This window comes from Nanorana parkeri, unplaced genomic scaffold (genome assembly GCF_000935625.1).
Source record: "Nanorana parkeri isolate BGI_ZX_2015 unplaced genomic scaffold, ASM93562v1 scaffold273, whole genome shotgun sequence".
Classification (NCBI taxonomy): Eukaryota; Metazoa; Chordata; class Amphibia; order Anura; family Dicroglossidae; genus Nanorana; species Nanorana parkeri.
In genome coordinates, this window is record NW_017306541.1 from 14716 (window position 1) to 37938 (window position 23223).

At 40.5% G+C, this 23223-nt stretch overlaps 1 protein-coding gene across 3 annotated transcripts in view; it reads right to left on the reverse strand.

The window, feature by feature from the left end:
- The window catches only part of MYO1B (myosin IB), a 230201-nt gene that overhangs the window by 1611 nt on the left and 205367 nt on the right, over positions 1–23223 (reverse strand). For all 3 annotated transcript variants that reach the window (XM_018557219.1, XM_018557217.1, XM_018557216.1), the window contains 5 exons: positions 23076–23210; positions 14970–15076; positions 10810–10942; positions 7999–8151; positions 7241–7368 (listed from right to left, as the gene is read on the reverse strand). In XM_018557219.1, coding sequence (XP_018412721.1) covers positions 7241–7368; positions 7999–8151; positions 10810–10942; positions 14970–15076; positions 23076–23210 — 656 coding nt within the window. The remainder of the gene's footprint in view (positions 1–7240; positions 7369–7998; positions 8152–10809; positions 10943–14969; positions 15077–23075; positions 23211–23223) is intronic.

Genomic DNA, 23223 nt, shown 5'->3' on the forward strand with positions numbered 1-23223 from the left:
CCGGCATGTGTTCGCTCATCTCCCGATCTACTGAGCCGACCTGTGACAGTCTCATTGTCACAGGTCGGCTAGAACTATGAGGTAAGTGAAAAGCACTCACCTCATAGTTCTCCTTTAAAGTGGATTTGCATCAAAACATTCCCGGCTGGTGAAAATCTTCCCAAAATGAGGGGAATCCCAGCTTTGACAGCTGTCACCACAACTGATGTACCCATTTGGAAATGTATCTTCACCTCCTGCTCCTGTGACAACTGTAAAGTTTTAGATTTCCCTTCCCTTTCTGGCCTGGTAATCCTTGTCCACAGGGCAAATATTCTGAATGTAGACACACATCGCAATAAAACCAGACAGAGGTCCTAGCCCTACTCCATTTTACTGACAACTATAGCAGAATACAAATGTTGGCTTGCCTTGTACTTTAAGTAATACACTATATACCAGAAGGATTTTACAATATTATACAATGTTTAACAATATACAACATTTTGTTCCGGATTTTACCTTACAGGCATAAACAGTGATTTACAATATTTCTTAAACCCTGCTAGCAAAATATACAATTTGTAAGCCCTATAACACTATATACATTCCTTTAATGAATCTATACATAGAACACCATGTGTGGTTATTTACTTTCAGCACAGATAAAGGCTATTACAATTATTCAATTAAAGACACCGGTAGTCAAGAAGCAGAAGGGTTTTTTAACATTTCTTTCTAGAGTTCTGCATTATGCATTGCAACTTTGTAAAATCTTTGCAGTTTAGCATCAGGCATCCAGATGTAATGCTCAAAAGAAATGTAAGCCTTAGTTCAAACTCCTTGGCAAAAATCCACCATCTCTTAAATTAAGCTTCATATTACTATATCATCATATTATTAGACTTATTTTTTTAATAAATCCAAAGCAACTGCTGATTTTGTTTAGAGGATTACTAAAGGGCAAAGTTTAAAAAAAAAAATCCTTGACACCGTGGTTGAGTTAGGCTAAAGCACAAACAAAAAAACGCAAATTGATTTTTATATAAACTCTCATTTGGAGAGATAGTGTAGAAAAATACAATGGAAGTGAGAAATTGACTGTCAATGACGAGTTGGATATGATTGCTAATCCAATGCTTCTAAGCAGAAAGTGGGTTCAGTTCCAGGTCCCATCCTTCTAGAGATGAGGGAGACTTCCCATGTACCAGCAGAATACCAGAATTCTCTGAAGGGCATTTTAAAACAGAATAAAGACTTTTGTGGGCCTCTATAAAAAAATTGTATGTAAAATGTCCAAAAACAAAGCCACAACATGCAAATTCCATTTTTTTTTTCCTCCCAAAGACGAAGATGTGGGGCAATGTGGCATTCAGGCATGTGCATGGAACGAGGGGTATCAGACTATTTACTGCCTGGGTACATAGTTACATAGTATTTGAGTTTGAATAAGACATAAGTCCATCAGGTCCAACCTGTTGTGTGTGTGTGTGTTTATGTATATGTCCCTGTGTCATCTCATTCTTAAGAGTGCCTATAGTACATTACGGTCTCTCAGGAAATCATCCAAAAGCTTCTTGAATGATTCCACACTATTTGCTGAAATCAACACGGCAGATAGCTGTGACAGGATCGAGGAGTGAGCGAACACCGGCATGTGTTCGCTCATCTCCCGATCTACTGAGCCGACCTGTGACAGTCTCATTGTCACAGGTCGGCTAGAACTATGAGGTAAGTGAAAAGCACTCACCTCATAGTTCTCCTTTAAAGTGGATTTGCATCAAAACATTCCCGGCTGGTGAAAATCTTCCCAAAATGAGGGGAATCCCAGCTTTGACAGCTGTCACCACAACTGATGTACCCATTTGGAAATGTATCTTCACCTCCTGCTCCTGTGACAACTGTAAAGTTTTAGATTTCCCTTCCCTTTCTGGCCTGGTAATCCTTGTCCACAGGGCAAATATTCTGAATGTAGACACACATCGCAATAAAACCAGACAGAGGTCCTAGCCCTACTCCATTTTACTGACAACTATAGCAGAATACAAATGTTGGCTTGCCTTGTACTTTAAGTAATACACTATATACCAGAAGGATTTTACAATATTATACAATGTTTAACAATATACAACATTTTGTTCCGGATTTTACCTTACAGGCATAAACAGTGATTTACAATATTTCTTAAACCCTGCTAGCAAAATATACAATTTGTAAGCCCTATAACACTATATACATTCCTTTAATGAATCTATACATAGAACACCATGTGTGGTTATTTACTTTCAGCACAGATAAAGGCTATTACAATTATTCAATTAAAGACACCGGTAGTCAAGAAGCAGAAGGGTTTTTTAACATTTCTTTCTAGAGTTCTGCATTATGCATTGCAACTTTGTAAAATCTTTGCAGTTTAGCATCAGGCATCCAGATGTAATGCTCAAAAGAAATGTAAGCCTTAGTTCAAACTCCTTGGCAAAAATCCACCATCTCTTAAATTAAGCTTCATATTACTATATCATCATATTATTAGACTTATTTTTTTAATAAATCCAAAGCAACTGCTGATTTTGTTTAGAGGATTACTAAAGGGCAAAGTTTAAAAAAAAAAATCCTTGACACCGTGGTTGAGTTAGGCTAAAGCACAAACAAAAAAACGCAAATTGATTTTTATATAAACTCTCATTTGGAGAGATAGTGTAGAAAAATACAATGGAAGTGAGAAATTGACTGTCAATGACGAGTTGGATATGATTGCTAATCCAATGCTTCTAAGCAGAAAGTGGGTTCAGTTCCAGGTCCCATCCTTCTAGAGATGAGGGAGACTTCCCATGTACCAGCAGAATACCAGAATTCTCTGAAGGGCATTTTAAAACAGAATAAAGACTTTTGTGGGCCTCTATAAAAAAATTGTATGTAAAATGTCCAAAAACAAAGCCACAACATGCAAATTCCATTTTTTTTTTCCTCCCAAAGACGAAGATGTGGGGCAATGTGGCATTCAGGCATGTGCATGGAACGAGGGGTATCAGACTATTTACTGCCTGGGTACATAGTTACATAGTATTTGAGTTTGAATAAGACATAAGTCCATCAGGTCCAACCTGTTGTGTGTGTGTGTGTTTATGTATATGTCCCTGTGTCATCTCATTCTTAAGAGTGCCTATAGTACATTACGGTCTCTCAGGAAATCATCCAAAAGCTTCTTGAATGATTCCACACTATTTGCTGAAATCACGGCCTGTGGCAGCGAGTTCCAGACCCTAACCGCTCTAACTGAGAAGAACCCCCTTCGCCCCTTGTGTATATACAAAAATAGACACAAATGCAGTCTGTAATACTGCATTTGTGACTAGAACTGGATCACTTTATTTATGAAAAGTGGAGAGCGTCTCAGGAGTTCAGTATTATGTAAAACCTGTCATGATAGAAATATGGGAGTTGCCACTGGTGACATTTATCATTTGCTGGTTACCTGGCTATCATGTTCTTCCTAATGTTTTACTACTTTATGCACTAAACTGAACCATTCAAGCTATAAAAAAAAGCAAAACGACTTTGCATATCTCTTATGCCAAAAAAATCAGTATATATATATTTTTTAGATTGCATTATATTTATAATCTTCCTCTACATCTACAGTACATGCAGACTAAGCTGTCTACAACACATAAGCAAGGGGGTTCCAACAGTAAAAAAAAAAAAAATCCAGACTTGTGTGGTAAAAGGTATTCAATAAAAGGTATTGTAAGCATTCCCAAAGTGTTAGAGTTTGTCCAACTCCTGCCACTGTTAATTTTGCTGAAATTATCAAAAATGAAAAAAATGTGAAATGATCAAAAGATGAAAAAGAAAAAAAAAAGAACACTATCCTAGCAGTTATTGACTTCCATACAGTTATTCAAAAACACTATTTTTGGCAACATTGATTGTTTAATGTCAGTTTGTTACCGAGAGTCACAGAAAGCATGGTGGGGGGAACATGGAAGGGATAATGCCAACATATAAAACTGGAAATGTGGTTTTTGGCATTTGGTTTTTTGGACCTTGTAAAATATTTTTTGGCAGTGTCATTAATTAAACACAGAACACACTTCACTAATTGCTTAATTACGAGAGGAAACAATGGAAAGAAAAAAATATACCACATTGTTTCTTGGCAAGAAAAAGGCTTGTGTTTTTGGACTTTACCATTTTAAGAGAAAGCTACGCTTGCTGTGCCTGCAAGGGTGCTTAGGGTGGCATGCCTATTTTGTGGTGCATGTAGGATGGTTGGTACGGTCAAGACATGGATGTGGCTAATAACAGCCTAGGCACTGTGGCTATCCATTTACTAGATATGTTGCTTATAATGCTACACAGAACAACCTCAGTTACATTTTACTTAAAGGGAAAACGTCATATAAAATTAAAGTTAGCCTAAATTAAATGACAAGAAGTAAACCAATTGGTCATAGTGCAATGTGACACAAAAGCCTTTCTGTTCAAGTGCAGATGGCAACAACCTGGCAAGCCAACCAAAAAAGATTTACTTTACCCTACATAGAGAGCTGTGTAAAAGCTAACAGCACCTTTGTCTTGTTACCCCAAATAAATGGGGAATCAGACATAGGAACAAGAGATTTATATTAAAAAATGGGAGAAAAGAAGAGACTCAGGTGTACTTTTTTTATGAATGTAATTTTTAGATTGTATTTTTACCCCTGGGCTATTGGGCCCATGTATTCTGTACTTTTCTGCCTACTGCTATAGTACTGGGAGAGGGAGCAGGGTCATTACACAGAAGGGAAACCTCCCTGCATGACATTTTATGACCCTTCAGGGGATTTATTATGACACTTGGAATGCCTTTCTTCCTAGAAAACATATTTGTTACAGACACTCCACCCTGGCTTTTTGATGAAAAGCTAGCAACCCAACAGCCTGAATGGTTCCTCCTCCCGCTTAATTACAATCATGTGTGGTATTGTGCTGTCTTTCTACTATGAACTAAGAAAAACTTTACAAAGTACTGGATGTTCGCCATTAGTCTGAGGGCCTGAAGAAACTAAACACTTCTACTTCTCCAACTCAGTGATCCCCTGATTTCGACAGCTACTGATTTAGACAACTACTATTTAGATAAGACAATGTCTTATCTAAATGGGTACTAAGTCAATGGATTGCTTAGGTAGGCCCTCACATTACATAGTTTTGGCAAATACTGGAGGAGACTGTAAAGATATAGTACAACCAGACTATGTAAAATCCTCCTTCTGTACAAAGAAAGTGCACATCTCCCTCCATATGCATGCCAATAGAACGGTCTTGTAAGGCTAATAACCAGTGGAGGCACTATAAACCCACTACCATCTTCTGACTGGCCCTGGGAAAGCCAAAAGCAGCCGACTGGATGTGCTGTATGCAATCCAATGAATTTGCATCCACTCAGATAGGTCCTTGTAGTTCAGGGGTGTGGAAATTTTTGAAAAAACTACTTGTCCAAGGGCTAAAGCAGGGGTCAAATCTACTTGTCCTTCATGACAATCTACTTGTCCCAATACAAAAAAAAAGTTTTAAAAGTATAAAACTAGGGAGGCACCAATACCAGTTTTTGGGTATCGAGTACGAGTACCAATATTTTGCTTTCAGTACTCACTGAGTATCGGTGCTTCCGTTGGCATGGAGCAGGCATCACGGTCAATCAGGAAGCCGAGCAGCGGGTAATGAGATGCCACCGGCTTCATGACTGCCAGGGAAGCCGACTCCATGTTGTTTGGCCGGCTTGATTGTGAATGGCTGGGAAGCCGGTTTCCCGGTCAATCAGCATCGAGCCAGCTTGCTAGCCAATCAGGAAACCTGGCGGAGAGTAATGACCTGATTAGCCGGGAAGATGCCTCGATGCTGATTGGCGGCCAATCAGTAAGGAGCTGGCTTCCCGGCCAATCACCTGACCAGGCTGACCAACGAGTGCTTGCAATTTGCGAGCAAAATTCAAAATGCATAGAGCAGGAATGCGCTGGACAGTATGGGGTAAGGACACCTGTACTGGCGGAGGGTAAGGACTGTTTGCTGAAAGTTAAATATAGCTGGCAGGTGGCGGGGTAGAAGAGACCGGGCCAGATTTGATCGGGTAATTCAATTTTCTCGTATTACCTGGGAAAGTGAACTTACCCTTTAATGCACATTGTGTGTGTGAGAGACTTCTGCTGCCCAGTGTGGCACACAGTGAAATGGCAGCAGGACTCAACACACACACACACAATTTCCTATGCGTGTGTTTATTTGTATGCAGATGGCAGGGGCAGCGGAGTTGGTTTTAATTTTTTTTTTTTTTTACTTTGTCACTTATTTTTTACTTTTGTACAACTTTTTTTTTTCATTTTATTCCTATCAAATATGGTGTTAAAATCCTCTATGTGATAGTTTGGAGGTTACAGGTTCTCTTTATGGAACCTGCCCTCCAACACAGAACAGATGTTCTGTGTAGTTCCTGACAGCCGAGACAGGTGGCGCTGTGATTACAGTGCCACGGTCTCAGTAATAGCACAGAGCAGACAGAGAAAGGAAGTTCTTCGTCTGCTCTGAGGGCTCTATGGTGAGCTCCCGTGCCGGGTCCACCAGAGGAGCAAGGGCCCCCGAAAACCACGGCGCGGGGGGGCGGACAGGATAGCCGATTCTTGCTTCATACAAGTGATCCACAATATACATTTAGCTCTGCTTGTCTGGAGCAGGGCTGAATGTATTAAAAAACTACTTGCCCGGCGCCCGAAACTGCCTGTCCCGGGCGTCGGGCGATAGGAATTCCACACCCCTGAAGTACATAGTGGTTGGTAGAATAAAAATTGATTTTACAATCAGATTTTAATGATTATGGCTAGTTTATGGTATGATGTAAGGTTCATAATCACAGTGCCAAGTCCTAGTGATGTTAGAATCAGCAGATACAAATGGACAGATTATTTACGAACACATATATATATGTTGACCTGTGGGCTATTATCTAAAAATAACAAACCAGGAGCATAGCTTAGAAGCTGTGAATAGCTGATATATCACCAACGTTGAATTACTATTTTTACATAAAACTCATTAGTGTGTGCATTTTTTTTACATATATGATAGAGTGTGTGATGAGCGTGAAGCACATAACATTATCCACCGATGTTAATGTTTTCTTCCTCATTAAAGGTTCCCTTAATAGAAAAATTAATTGCAAAAGATCCTGAAGCAGACACAGCACAACATGAAGTTCTGGAACATTACAAATCACACTACTTACTCATCGGCAATCTCAATGTAGATTTTCTGTTTTGTCTGCATCAGTGCAGTACGGTAGAGCTTTGTAGCCATCTCTATGAGATGATCGCTGCTGAAGAGGAAATCACCCTTGGATGCTGCTGCACAGCCCTAGTTTTGGAAAGATATTACATCCTTAATATAAAAGCTCTGTTAGAATTTTGTTTTCTCAGCATAGTTTAATTTTCAATTGAGATTAATACCTACATGAAAGTTACGTTTTGCCAGTGGGAGATTTTGCCCCTGGTAGCGATTTCTCCTCCTCCTTCCTCTCCCACTCTATTGCACAATTATACTATCAAAAGTGCAAACCTGTGGTCAGTCACTCCCTCAGATCCACTACAATCCCAAGTGCCTACTCTCCTATGTCCCCAGCCAATACAAAATATCACATCCAACCACTCAAGTGCTACTCACCCTACTCACTCTCCCCTCCCAGCTAATGCAAGGTCTCTCACAGCACTTGTCGCTTTTCTTTAACATTGATGCCAGTGGCAGTAATTTAAAGGTTTCTGATTGCTGGTGCAGAAACTAGCAGGGGAGACTAATGAAGAAAAGGGAAACCAATAAATGAAGCTCACTCCTACTGCCACCCAACATTTTATTACTAGAGCTTGCTGAGCTCCTTAGAATCTGTAAGGCTGGCTCCCGCAGCTCTAGGACACGGTGCTCACTTTGACAGATCAACCTTGCAGGGGTTGATCACAATGTGTGTACTCTAAAAAGCTTTACTTAACATACCTCCTTAAGATGGACCGCAAAGAATCCATCATTTTGAGAACTCATGCTCAGTTTTGTAATATCGGACAGAGAAACTTCTAGCTTGATCTGTCCTGACTTGTGGTCAGCAATAACAACATTATTCTTGGTCAACAAGAACATTCTGGCTGCTCCCTGGGAATGAGAAAAGATAGTGAGGTAAACCTGAGTAAATCTGGTTTCATCTAAAAAAACAAAAAAAAAAACAATATATATATTTAACTTAAAACAGTACAGTATTAAAGACATAGTAACCTCACTGCCCAGAGAAAACAATATACAAAAACAATATAACCTGTTTGTTTTTTTAACCAACCTTTGTTAAAACAAACCTTAAGTCTTGCAAAAGTTATTAAACTGAGCCGCTTGCAAAGACAGTTCGCATCATCTAGTTTTTGTTTTGTGTCCCCCCTCCTCATAGCATTGAAGCCTGCAGGAAATCCCCCAGCGACACTCTAAAAAGATTACAGATATATTTTTTGTGCATGCTGTGGTCTCCTCCCCAGTATGTTCCTCTGTGGGCCTTGTAGTTTTCGTAGGCTGCAGGTAGGGATATAAGGGCAGGATTGTAGGAGAGATAAATTGGGATGCAGGGGAAGGGGGGCTTTGAGTAAGGGCAGAAAAGATGGAAGGTTGAGGAGGATAGGGTTAGGAGTGGGCTGGGGGGCTTGGTGGTAATAATGCAGGGATGGTGGTGGTGCAGGATGGGTTTTGTAGGGGCATCTAGGAGTAAGCGGTTATTATATTAAGTATAATAATTTTGTCTTCTGGAACCTTATCCAGCAGACGTATAAATTGTATGGTCAAGTGATGCCTGCCTCTTTCTGCCCCCTCTCCGCCATAAAATTTTTTAGTGCCTCCACCAGCTCATCAATGGGCGGATTCGGCAGCAGCAGTGATTCCTTCACATTTAATCAATCAATATGTGGGAAGCCATTGAGGAATAATCAACTCAATTTTCCAGAGGACAGGCCATTATTAACTTGAACGGGTGACAGCTGCCACTTTTGAATGGAATATTTGGAATTCCTGCTGCAGGAAATCGCAAGTTCCTGCCTCACAAATTCTAAATTGCACCTAGTTGACAGGTGTGACTGAGGGCTTATTTGTACTATTTGAGGACTGGATCCAACATAGCCTTAAACAAGCTCAGTGGTGCTGTGCTTAGGGGAACATGAGCACTCTTACTATAGGAAAACATCGAGTATTTTTTTGTATGTCCCCTGCAGGCAAGGTTTCCTGGCAGGAATGGTTTGCCTAGCCTGTGAATGTTATTGAATACTATTTCCCAAGTAGCTGAATCCTTCTCCTGTTTTATTTGCTTGTATCTTTTTTTTTTTTTTGCAAACATGTATATTTTGTTTGTGGTCATACCCTCCACATAATGTTAGATTTTTACAGTGTTTAATAAAATATGTTTTACAAATGTATGATTTTTGTCTGTTTTCTGACTTAAAGCAAATAAGTAAAAAACTCAAGAAGAAATAGAATTGATGATTCCGTTAATATAATGTGTAAAGTGCAACTGTTTGAGTTGGGAACAGCAGTAGGGATGAGGATTCGGGTTCAGGTGAATCATACACTGGAATAAGGTGCTGTGCAAGAGTGGAGAGGTTTTGCCATCTCATTTAGCAAGATCCCCCTAAAAATGTGGCCTGTTCCAAGTATGGGGGTCCAGACATTTTTATTGCTCTCCCTTGGCTATGCTGGATGAAGGCATTGCTGTCCACTTATCTTGGGGTTGCCATTTTGCAGGTTTCCACATTTGCATTTATTTCACTACACTCCAAAAGATTTTGCAGGAAGTAGCAGGTGGAAAACAGGTCACACAAAGATCCAAAAATCAAAATCTGCTATTTTTGGATTAAGGTGTGGAGGCGTGTTGCGCTGCATTGACCTGTGCTGAATTGTATTGCGCTGCAAAAATTTTTATTCAGTGCACGTTTAGGGGTCATTCATATGTGCTCACATACCCGTGCAGAGCCCTGATCCTGGGAAGGACAGGTGCTACATGTAATTGCATGCAGCTGCCTGTACCTCCCTTGGGGAGGACACGGCTGCATGCGGTTACATGCAGATCTAAACCTGCACGTCTGTGTGGGTCTGGGTGCCTGCACTTGGACACACTCTGTCTGTGTCCAAGTGTGGGCACTCGGAGCCGCACAAATGTGCGGGTTTGGGTCTGTATGTAACCACGTGTAACTGCATGCAGCCACATCCTCCCATAGAGATACACAGGCTGCTGCATGCAAATTAACACAGCAACTGTCCCTCCCGGGATCAGGTATCTGCACAGGCGTGCATACGGGCGCGCATGCCCTTGTGAATGACCACTAACATGGCATGATGGTAAAGACGAACTCCATCTAACACATTTTAGGCAGTTAAAGCAACCGTTTTTTTTTACTTTTGGGATAACAGTTTTCCATAAATTAATAAAACACCTTTGTCAGGGTTAAATGGTTTGTCTCCTAAAGAAAACAAAACTAATGCAGTCACCACATTTAAGTATTTGTAAGTTGCAATATATGAAATGTTTTCTTTTGGGTTTAGATTAATTTTAACTCTGTGTAAGCTCTGACATGGCTCTAACGCTGTGTTAGGACTCCAAAGGCGGAGCCACACTGTTGTGAATGTTAAATTACCATCATCAATTAGATTCCAGCTGTATATTCTGATTCTGGAGATATGCATTCCAAACAATGTTTGAGTTCTATGAACAATGCCACTATTTTATTTTATAGCACTTTTATAACTCAGCCTCCATGCTATACATTTTATACAAAGTCTTACCTTTCCATTTGCTCTGTTGATTTTACTCACGGTGTCAGCTATAATTATCTTGTCTTCAATGGCATCACTTAACTTCTTATATTTTGGATTTTTGCTAATTTCCAAATAGTCACCTTGAAATGGCTGTCCAACACTAAAATAACACAAATTGTTGATTTTACAATAGGAAGTACTCAACTCCAACATGTCTCATATTAGTTTCATATAAAGGCATGGCCTTTACTATTGGCTTAGACAACTGAACGGACAAATTGGCCTCTAAACAGGACACATAACATTACTCTAGCAAAATACATTATCAATTCAAAAATAAAAACTTAAAAAGGAAATGTTCACTTTCATTTGGACTTGTCCCTTACAGCTCTCCCCTAACCCTCCGTCCCCTTCTCAGCACAATCCAATAAGGTAAATATCCAATTCTGGAGATTTTTACTGTGGGGCCTTACCTGGTTCCACACAGCTTTGGCTTGAAAATAGCCCTAACTGTGCCCTGAACCTAATGCACATGTACACTATTGTCCTCATTCATTACTATGTCTAGGTCAATACTCATAGGGTGGTTGTGTACCCCAGTCATAGTAATGAATGAGTACAGTGGTGCATGTGCATTAAATTCAGGGCCCAGTTAGGGTGTACATCTGCAGTAAGCACTGGACCCGGCTGTGACTATTTTCAAGAGAAGGCTGAGAGGTACTGTGCCCATGGTCCTCAGAGTGGGGTTGAAGGTACGTATTTACCCATGGGAATTACACTGAAGGGCTAAGAGGGTTTGTAAAGCACAACTTCACTATAAGTGAAGATATCCAGAAAAAGGCTCGCTTCACAAAGCTATAATGCATGCGATATTTTCTATAATGATCGCCATTTTTGGCCATGTTACTGTTATTTTCAAGTTTCAAAAAATAGTCAATATAGCTTGGTCTTTTGTTGACCATAACAAGTATTCAGTTTGCACTAGTGATCTTTTACAATCCAGCGTTGAAAATAAACTCAAGAAACTGACAAGTGGCTATGGGCAATACAAAATATTATATTTAGTATAATTTTCTTACATTCTCCCCGCTCCAATTATTTCTAAAAACGTGACAATTTTCAGGCAATGTATTGACTTTCAATTGGCTTTTGATCTAAAAAATAATCCAATGGTGTTTGTTTCATAGTTTTGTTGTGATCTACTTGGTCATATTTGTGAAGTGAATTAAAAAATGTTGGAAAGTAGACAAAATAACATAAAAGTTAGCAAAAGTGTTATATTATACTAAACTTTTAATGTAACCATTAAAATTAATTTGTTGCTTCCAAACATCAGTATAACTCAAAAAGTAAATCGGAAAAAAAATCAGAGGATTCAAACTATTATCTTTTTAAAAGAGTTCCTTATGGACTGTCAATTGGGGTCGTTTGCTTACATGCTTTGTGCTTGTGCTTTCCCATCTCAGAAATTTAGAAAGTATGAGGGTAGCATACGTTTTGGCAAAGTTTTAACTGTAGAAAGTGTCAGGACACCTTCATAAATTGGCTGTTTTGTTATCAAACTAGTGATTTTACTGGGCTATTTTCACATTAGTCTAAATGTGCTCAATACATTATGCAGATCAGCTCAATGGGCAAAATTATAAGAAATAATATTTCCCATGCAAAGAAAATAGCAACAATTTGACCTTATGGGGGTGATTTACTAACCTAAACACACACACACACCAGGTGTGTGTGATTTTCACACAGCAAAACGTATTTATCAACCAAAAAGTCTCTAAAAGCATATTTCCACTAATGCCATATATGGAAAAATCATGCACATGATGCATATATAATGCTGCTTCACAGTTTAGACAAAAATGGTTAGCTCATGCATTTACATTGCTGCATTCATCAACGCAAGCAACATAACATAGAGCTAATTTACACCACATTACCTTGCAATTCATTGCAGGGCTTTGCACAACACACCTGCTGGGTGTGTACACACTACAAAGGTGTTTTGATTCCTCCCATAGATCATGCTGGGAGGGAACACACTACAGAGGTGTATACACGTTCGTGGTGTGTTTAAAAGGTTAGTAAATCAACCCCTATGTCTTGTGTTTTTTTCTTGTCAACAGGACTCGTGTATACCACCAAGGTATGAATAGAATTATAAATTAAGGACACTATCTTCTCTGAGATCAACATGATTACAACAGTGTTGTCTCCTTGAGATCACAGGTTGCTTTGATATGCTAAAAAAAAAGGCCAACGGGCTGTACCATCACATTTGATGAGTGTCAGGGCCTGTGTTGACTCAGGAAGAGAACACATAGTAAATATATATAGACAGACTATTCTCAGAGACAGAATAGAGCTGAAAATTAATTTATGGCAGTTTCAAAGAGACTTCAGTTGCCATTCAAACACGGGCATGAGAAAGATATGATTGTGTTCTTTGGATCATTAATGGATTCCTCATGTAAGTGAATGGGAGCAACTAGGATAAAAATGAATAGACAGGAGACATTGGGAGGATTTCACTGAGGAACTTTGACCTGGAAACGTCAATGGAAGGGAAACCAGAGGAATACACTTGACAGTGGAACCAGAACAACAACACTAAGCCACGACAAGAAGCCATTTTCCTGAGAGCACTTAATCGCCACAAAGTCCTGTTTGATAAAGAATTTGTAGACCAACAACAACCAAACCAAGTGACTTTTAGTGTATACTCTTATGGAAACCATTGCATGTGCTAGAGAAGGGTATAGTGTATGCATGTGTATGTATGTATTGAAGCAGTCTATATTTTGTACTGTTTTTATCTGTAGCTAAGTAGTTGATGCACACATCATTTTTGTATTGTAAAAGTACATTAATACTACTTCAGGGTCAGTTTAAATACAGCTCTTACTCTAAAAGAAGATTGTGGCACCAAATAAAACAATCAAATAATTAATATTTGTGTTTACCTTAAAAAAAAAAAAAAGACATGGTATGCATAGCAGCCAATCAGCAAATCAGCTTAGTTTGATTGCACTGAAGTGATGTAACCTACTATCGGGAATTACTTAGTTGTAAAAACATTACATTCTAGAGACCCTGTAGTCTCTAGAAAAAAAAATCCCCCAAGGTACCCTGCAAGACAAGAGCTGTTATACTCACCACTCAAGAGGTGGCAGCCCCTTGTCTCTTACCTCCACTCCATTTCAGCACTGCAGCCTCCATCAGGTTCTTTGGCATTCCATACTTCAGGAAGTGTCAGATGTCTGTGTTCTCTGCACCATGCTGTGTTTTATCTTCCAAACCCTGCATTACTGTTGTATCCTTTATTGACCTGGGTGTTGGAGGAAGGAGCTCTACTATAAGCTCATGGTCGCTATAAGCTCATGGTGAGCTTATAGTAGAACTGTTCCCCGGACTGTCCCTTTCAAATTAATAGCTGTCATCAGCAGCTCACAAGCCGCTGTTGACTGCTATCATCAAAAATACCGGCCGCCGGCATCTGGAGTCACCCCAGGGAGGGATGAGAGACTCCATGGATCCCCGCTGCTGTCCCCCGCTTGTAGGGTCTGTGGCAGCGGGGATCCGTAATAAAATCACAATGGCGGCTCCGCCAGGTTCTCTGACAGTGTAATGACAGTCCAGCTTCCACTAGTTACTAGGTAACCAGTAGATGCTGAACTGTCATTACTCTCAGTGTAATGACACATCAGCATCCGTGGTTAGCTGCTAACCAGGGGACGTTGATCTGTCTCTGCATGCAAGTGGCCAGAGCCAACCGTGAGATGACGGCTGGCTCCGCCAAGCTGTCAGTAGCAGGTTGTCGGCCGGCCTTTCCAGCTTCGGCTTTCACCTCGGCTCAAGTGAATAGCCCGTACAGCAGCCCTTCGGTTCTACTGAACTGAAGGGGTCATGGGGCCTAAGCTAGCCGAAGGATCAGCCGAAGCTATGGCTAGATCCTTCGGCAGCTTTGTGAATAACCCCCATAGTACTATGTGTCCCCAGTTATGAATGAACAGGCTGTGATACAAATTCATTCATTAATTTCTTAATGGGGAGTAGCACTCCATATCGAGGCTTCTCCCCATTCATAAACTGCTTGATAGTAAATATTTTAAAAACAAATCATCAAATCAAAAAAATGTGTACATTCTGAAAAGTGAATTCATGAAGAGAGAAAAGCTTTTTACCTGGCAGGGTACAATGATTTCTTATCCTTGAAGAGTTCGCTGGCATCCAGTTTTTCATCATATATGAACTTTTTCTGCTCTGTGAACTGGTCCCTGTACTTTTTACACTACAAAACACAAAGCAATGGGAATTTTCAGAAGAGGAATCTCTACTAAATATTAAACTTTACTCAGCTGGGCTTTAAATCATAATATATTTTCTGTGAAAGCGAATGTTGGTATTGTTTTGGTAAATGCACCTGTGCCCAGACTATGGACATTACACAAGTTACATATTCTTAACATGCAGAAAAGCTGCTTTAGCTGCTTGTAATGTAAAATTGTAATGTGAAGTTATTACTTCTAAAAATCATCAAAGATCACAAGACTCTAATGTCAGGTTTCAGATGGTTGCTTAGAAACATCTGATCGTTATTTACATTAGAGGCCTAATTCTGTTCTCATAGAAAAACAATGCCAGAGTTGTAACTTTGAAAATCAATTTCTTTAAATGCTCATAGATGCAAAGATCAACAAGGTTTGTTTTAAAGTGCTTTAACTGCTTTGATTTCCAAAACAGCCGCACTCCACGAGTCGTCTTGCATAAAAACAGTCTAATAAATCAGCAAATATACACCATCGTAGCATAAGCTAACACTTTTCACCACTCTATGACTAAGCGTGGTAAGCCTTAAGAGTGGTGAAACGCGTTAGGGTTTTGCACATGGGGATTGCTACGATAGTGTATATTTGCTGATTTATTTAAATAAAGACTGTTTTTATGCAAGACGACCCATGGGAGTGTGGCTGCTTTGGAAATAGAAGCCAATGGAGGTGGGAATGCACCCTTTAGCCTGCACCTGTGACGTGCATGTTGTGTAAGTCCGGTTTTTGAATTAGAGCGGTGGGGATCTCTTGGAGCTGCTTTTACTGCTTGCTCAGAATATGTAATTACTTGAGTGTGGATGATATTGGCACAGTTAACTTTTGGTGTTTACTGCTACCATTAAAAGAGATTGTAAAATATGTTTAAAGCTTTAGAGAATTTTACACAGAGGAGGTATTCTACTGCGCATGTGTTTGCAAGCACAGAAGTGTACACACCAAATGAAATAAAAAAATTAATACACCAATACTTTAGGAGGAGATTCCAATTATATATACCCATACATGCACAGACTTCTTTCCTATGAAGGCACAGTATTCACTTAAATAACTGCCCCAACTGTTCATAGATTACTGTAGATATTTTAGGTAGGCTCTAATTTAAAAATTCCAAAAGTCAATTTACATCTATAGCTGGTGCCACAAAGCAAACTTCACAAAATTTGTGGATGCTTTACAGAAGAAGTCGTCTTTCCCCACATTTCCAGGATGAAAGTCTTGAAAAAGCTGACCTGCTTTTTTGATAAGACATATGGGACTTAAATATGAAAAAAACAATTAGTATCCCACCGCAGTCCTTACCAGAAGCCCCTTATGAAGTGGCTGCTGAAATGACTGTGGTTGACGCCACTAGCTTCAATAAACAAGCAGAACGTCACCAGCACAGCTAAAAAATTGGTCAGACGAACGTCCTCTTTATTCACACATTGTTATATAAATAACGGTTCAGGGCCGCGCCTTGAAACAAAGCTGACTGCATGCAAGAACCTAGAAATGTAAACTACTGGCTGCCTGTACTTGTCTACAAGCAAATGTACACTTTAACTACTACAATACTCTCTCAATACTCACATACACGGATTGTCCACACAGGTACCCAACACGCTAAAGAACCCTTGATTAGATCCTGCAGTCAATGTAAACAGCTCTGAGATCAAATTATATACTGAATATCAGATATGAAAATATTAAATTCTGAGTCATTTTAGAGTGCCCACTTCGAAACCTCATTTAACCCTAAAGCGGTGTAAATAAGAACTGCCTCAGTACATTTATTCTGCAGTGGGTAGTCATGGCATTCCCTCTTCTCCTGCAGCACGCACCTAGATTCATCATATGGAATGTGCTTAGTGTGGCTGCCCCTGGCTTCTTTCTAAAAACTTCCATGTTTAGTCAAAATCTAGGGAATGGCTACACCCAGGTGTCAGAGCAATGGAATTGCCCTGCCTTGCTGCAAGTGTGCTGGAGTTTTAAGAGAGGAATGTTGGCTCATTCTTGCTTGATATAGGATTCTAACTGCTCAACAGTCCTGGGTCTTCTTTGTCATATTTTTTGTTTCAAACGTTTTAAGTTGGATGTCTGGATTGCAGGCAGGCCAGTTAAGCACCCAGACTCTTCTTCTAAGTAGTATTGAAGCCATGCAGTTGTTATAGATGCAGTATGAGGTTTAGCATTGTCCTGCTGAAATATTCAAGGCCTTCCCTGAAAAAGACATCTTCTGGATGGGAACATATGCTGCTCTAAAACCTGCATATATCTTTCAGCATTGATGGTGCCTTTCCAGATGTTCCCATTTCATACACACTTATGCACCTCCATACCATCAGAGATGCAGGCTTTTGAAGTGAGCGCTGATAACAAGCTGGAAGGTCCCTCTACTCTTTATTCCAGAGAATGAGGCGCCCATGGCTGCCAAAAAACTATGTTAACTTTCGATTTTATCTGACCACAGTTTTCCAATGTGGAACAGACATTTGAAATGAGCTTTGGCCCAGAGAAGATGGTGGCTTTCTGGATCATGTTCAGATATGGCTTCTTTGCATGATAGAGCTACAACATGCATTTTTGAATGGCACCGAGAGCTGTGTGCACAGACAATGATTTTTGTAAGTATTCTTGAGACCATGCAGTGATGTCCATCACAGAATCATTACTTTTTAATGCAGCACCGTCTGAGGACCCGAAGATCACGGGCATCCAATATTGCGTTTCGGTCTTGTTCCTTGCGCACAGACGTTTCTCCACATTCTCGGAAGTTGAATCTTTTGATATGTACAGTGGGTAGTGATATATTTAAAGTCTTTGCAATTTTACATTGAGGAACATTATTCTGAAATTTACCATTTTTAGATGCAGCTTTTCGCAGATAGGTGAACCTCTGTCCATCTTTACTTCTGAGACACTGACTCTCTAAGATGCTCTTTTTATACCCAATCATGTTAGTAACCTGTTGCCCATTAACCTAATTAGTTGCTAAATTTTCTTCCAGCTCTTCCTTGTTAGTACCACTTACTCTGCCAGCTTTTTGTTGCCCTGTCCCAACTTTTTGGAGACGTGTTGCTGCCATCAATTTCAAAATTACCTTTTTTTTTTTTTTTTAAATGGTACATTTTCACAGTTTAAACATTTGATGTTTTCTATTTTCTATTGTGAATACAATATGGGTTTATGAGATTTGCAGCTCATTGCATTCTGTTTTCATTTATATTATACACAGTGTCCCAACTTTTTTGGAATTGGGGTTGTAATTCTGCCTGCATTAAGATCTCTGTATATTGGTTGCCAAATACCACATCGTACATCTCCACAGTGGTTAATCTACATACTACCATCTACAAATAACTGCTTAAGAAAAGTCTACTGGTTTATTTTTGTGACATTAATTGCACACATTTACATCAGCTGTAAAACTAGACAGGAAGTTTATAATCACCACACTGATGGAATTTTCCCATTTCCTCAATAAAGGAATTTATTTCCCATCCCCCAAAGCCTGTTCAGCAGAGCACAGATTATTGTAAATGAAGACTGGAAAGTTTAATATGCAGAGAAGCCAGGCCAATTAATTGTTAAATTTGTTTTACACCCTAGTAAAAATCTCATGGAAATACAGCTGGCATAACTAGCACACACACTAAATAAATATACATACTCATATATTCTCTCTCTGTATACATACAAGCACAAACTAGATAGAGAACTGACTAGACAAATATTCCCAATTCTCACCTTCCCCAAAGTAGCTAAGTGTACACTTGCTCTTCACCCCATTTCCATATATTCAGCATATATTCAGTTTTGTGAACCATATAGTGTTCTCTGATTACAACAAATCATTAAAAGCTGTCCTGATCAGAGCTACATTTAGGCCTTGTCCACACAAGCTTCAGCTTGTATAAAAACAGCTTGTAAAGCAAGCTTTTGTAAAACAAACATTCTCCAAGCTTCAATTAGCTTTGTTTCAAGCCTTACAAAGAGCCCTTAGATTCCCCCATCCACAGAAATCCTAATGCCAGGCTACAAAATTGTGACAGTGGCAGGTGTGCCGATGCCAGAATATCCAAACAGTGGCTGCAGCTGATTGGCTGAGAATTTTCAGACAGGCTCCTTTGACAAAAGTCCATTGCAGAATCTACTTTTGGCAAATAGAGGGGAACCAATGGGGCCACACACTGTTCAAATTTTGGCCCGAGTCAAGCAGTATATGGCCAGCTTTAAGCTCCAATATGTTGATGCCGCACACAGATCTTAATGGGAGTGCTGATTGCCACTTTGAACAATCTGTAAGCAGGCTTTAGTAAGCTTGAGCACTGCTACCTTCTTGTTTAAAATTAACACTGCAATGAAGTCCTAGGTTTAATAATATACTAAACCTGAAGTTTTCTTTGAAGGCTTCAACAAAGCTATCCAAAGTTTTTAAAAGCCTTTACGAATGCTTTCCAAAGCTTGAATTCAAGCAGAGGCTGTGCAACACCAGACAGTCCTCAAACCGAAGAGTGCAATGTTGGGTTGTAGGTCAGTTTGGTCTAAACTGGAAGTGCTTTGGACTAGACAGATCCATTAAAATAAAACATCTGTTATTCTAAACTTGCAGAACAACATATTATTTATGGAGTGTAGCAAATGAGAAACCTTAGGATAATGATTTATACTATGCTACTACAAATGATAAGATAATGGCTCATTACCAATAGTGTCTGGTTACCAAAGAAAATTTGTTACCAAACAAGCCAGGACAAAGACTAATGCAATATTAACAGAGGTGCCTTATTGTAATAGAAAAAAAGGCATATTACTGGAAATCCCTTGTATCAAATATCAAAATATTGCCATATAACAAAATACAGTATAATCCACATTAGTGAGGTGCCATGTTACCAAAAAAATGTGTATGTATACAATACAAAATAATGCCACAATGTCAAATATATTATTTTAAATAGATCTCTAGCTGTGAAACTGTCTCACAAGGAAATTGAATACTGGGACACATAGTTCCATAATAGTGGAAAAGCTATTAATTTGTATATGCAGCATGATGTATTGAAGTGATTCCAAGCTCTTTACTTCCTGTGAGGGACTAAAATCTCAATACAAATTAGTAAACTAAACATGAGATTGTAGTCCATCCCAGAAGTGAGTTTGTTAATAGATAAGGGCTAGTTCACACCAGATGCAGTTGTTATGCAGTCCGTTCAGTTTGGCAGCTGCATCCCAATGTTTTCCTATGGGATTTCTGGTGCTCTATACACACCAGTGCAGTCCGTTCCGATGCAGTCAGAAGAAAATACTGCTTGCCCTATTTTAGCTGCATCAGATCGCACTGGAACGCATCAAACCGCATGCAAACCGCATGCAAACGCACCGGAACGCAATTGAAATCCCATCTTCAGCCAAAAAAAAACACCCAAAATGCATCAATCGCGGTAAAATGCATTGCATTGCAGCTGCGCAGACGCACACAGTTCTGGTGTGAACTAGCCCAAAGTTATTTAAAAGCATTTTTTAGATTTTACTCCTGAGTTTAGTGTCACTAAGGGTGGGGCTGTATTCTCTGCCACCTCTAATGGACCAACGAATGAGACAGGTCCTGGATGAGAGTCTGTTAGGGAGGCTACTCACCAGCGCATCCAGAAAGCCGTAAGTGCCCACTTAAAACCAGGAATTGTGGGTATAGAAAGAGGGAGGTGGAGGAGAAGAGCATCAGGACGACAGCTTTTTCATGGTTCAGCTACAAAAAATTGCATGGGTGGCATAAAATTTGAGAAATGTGTCCTAAATGCCTGGGACTAGACATTCCTACTGCCTTAAAAAAACAAAACCGAGATGTGTTCACATTGCGGGTGATATTATAAACCTCTAGTTAGAGTGCTGCCCAACATATTCCTTGTTTCTACACTAAACATGAGCTGAGCAGCAAGTCCAATTGTACTCAGTTCTGAGCAGTGGCGTCGCTAGAGGGGGGCGAGGGGGGGCAATTGCCCCCCCTAGTTTAGTCCTTGCCCCCCCGTGTGCCCCCCCGCTAACAGTGGCAGATACGAGTGTGCACCCACTGCTTGTTCAGTGAGGCCGGTGGCCATCCCTGTCACAGCGGCGGAGGGAGAGACCATTTTCTCGGGGGGGGGGGGAAATTGCCCAAGGGGCGGGGGGGGGACAAGCCCCCCCCCCTAGTTTAGTCCTTGCCCCCCCGTGTGCCCCCCCGCTAACAGTGGCAGATACGAGTGTGCACCCACTGCTTGTTCAGTGAGGCCGGTGGCCATCCCTGTCACAGCGGCGGAGGGAGAGACCATTTTCTCGGGGGGGGGGGGAAATTGCCCAGTTCCCCCTCCAACGAGAAAATAGTCTCTCCCTCCGCCGCTCTGACTGAGAGGCCACCTGTCGCACCGAACAAGCAGCGGCTGCACAGGCTCCAATCAGGTCCCACGACGTCAGTCACATCCGCCCCATAGCCGACGCCAGGGGAAAATAGCTGCGGAATTTGAAGTGCCTCGCCGACGCCGAGTACAGCAGCCTGCAGGCACACTATATGGGTCTCAGGTGGGCTCTGCGGGGTCTCAGGAGTCTCACCTGAGCCCAGTGCTTACCTAAGTCTAGAGTCCATTCATTCCTAAGTCCAGAGGCCAGTGCCTTGCAAAGTCCTGAGTCCAATTCATATACAGTTCTGCATTGCTGTATAACATATTGCTGGGATTTGTAGTACAGCCGGTGCCGTCCTGCATTAGAGTGTAAGCTCCTCTGTACAGAGATTGATGTGGCTGGCTCGGTGACCTCTGTACATCTCTGCAGTATATGTCATAGCTATATTAATGTATAATAATAATAGTAGTGTGAGACTGTGGGGGATGTTAGTATGTAAGCTCCTTTGGTGCAGATACTGCCTGGGGGGGGGGAGGGGGGTTGGTCCTTAGGTCCACCACTGTTTTTGCTGTTGGTAAAAGGTACAGTACAGCACTTAGTAGTTTCACGGCCCATCTTCCCTCTAACTTGGTACCTTCCTGTACATGCAGGAAGGGGAGTTTTCAGGAGGCGGAGCTTGGTCTGTTGCGGCCTTTACCAAAGAGTGATCAGGGAGTGGAGCAGAGTCGCTTGAGTGGTAAGGTAAGTGTTCTAGCAGCCTGATGATGGGGGGCCCACACACAGCCTGCATAGAGCCCGCAGCCCACCTGAGAGCCCATCTAGCCCACCTGACAGCCTATACAGGATTAGATATGCCAGTGGATAGATGAGGGGTTAGTATGTTAGTACAATATCAAGGTATCCTTGCATACCGCATTACTCTCATATTTCTAATCTTATTTATATATACTTATTTAGTTTTTTTCAGTGGTATGATTTAGTGGTGACGTTTATTAGTGCCCCCCCCAGTTTTGACTGTGGTATCTTATGTGCCCCCCCTATATATTGTTCCTAGAGTCGCCACTGGTTCTGAGCCCAAAAACATGCACAACAGTTCATTCAGAATGGATTGATTTCTTAGTAATAGTGCTCAAAACAAATTCTATATTACCCTTTACCCCGGGGAAAAACTTAAGTTTAAATATGCAGCAAGATGAGGACCACATAAGTGGGCAAAAATTCTGATAACCCATAACTGTTCTGTACCAATTTAAGTTGAAACCTAATTTCTATATGTTCTGCCTTTTTTACCTTATGAAGTGAAATTAAAGCGCTTTTTTATTGCTGTTAAAGAAAGGCATTTGTTTTGACTTTGTTTCTTTCATGGTATGAAAAATAAAAAAAAAGCAAAACTACACACGCCTCCTGTACTGGCAGTATGTTTAGAAGAACTGCAGTTGTCAGCAGCATCATTTCTCCCATGTGTATCATTACTGGCTTTACCAATCCGCTTTCTGGCAACCTCAGTGTCCAATGCTGGAAAGAAATGTTTTCCTAATATCTTCCTAATATGAACAGCCTGGAAACATTAGAGTTAGATGATTATGGCTTAAATAAAAATCTTACCCTCCACAGATGGAAAATCCTCTTCATTTCCGTATGTGTGCTATCCAAAAAGAGGTAAGGTCTTGCTGGCCAATTGTTGTCTATGGGTGATACAGAAGGAACTTTTGTCTTCATCCCCAGAAAGTACTTTTGCATCTGTAAAAAGGTT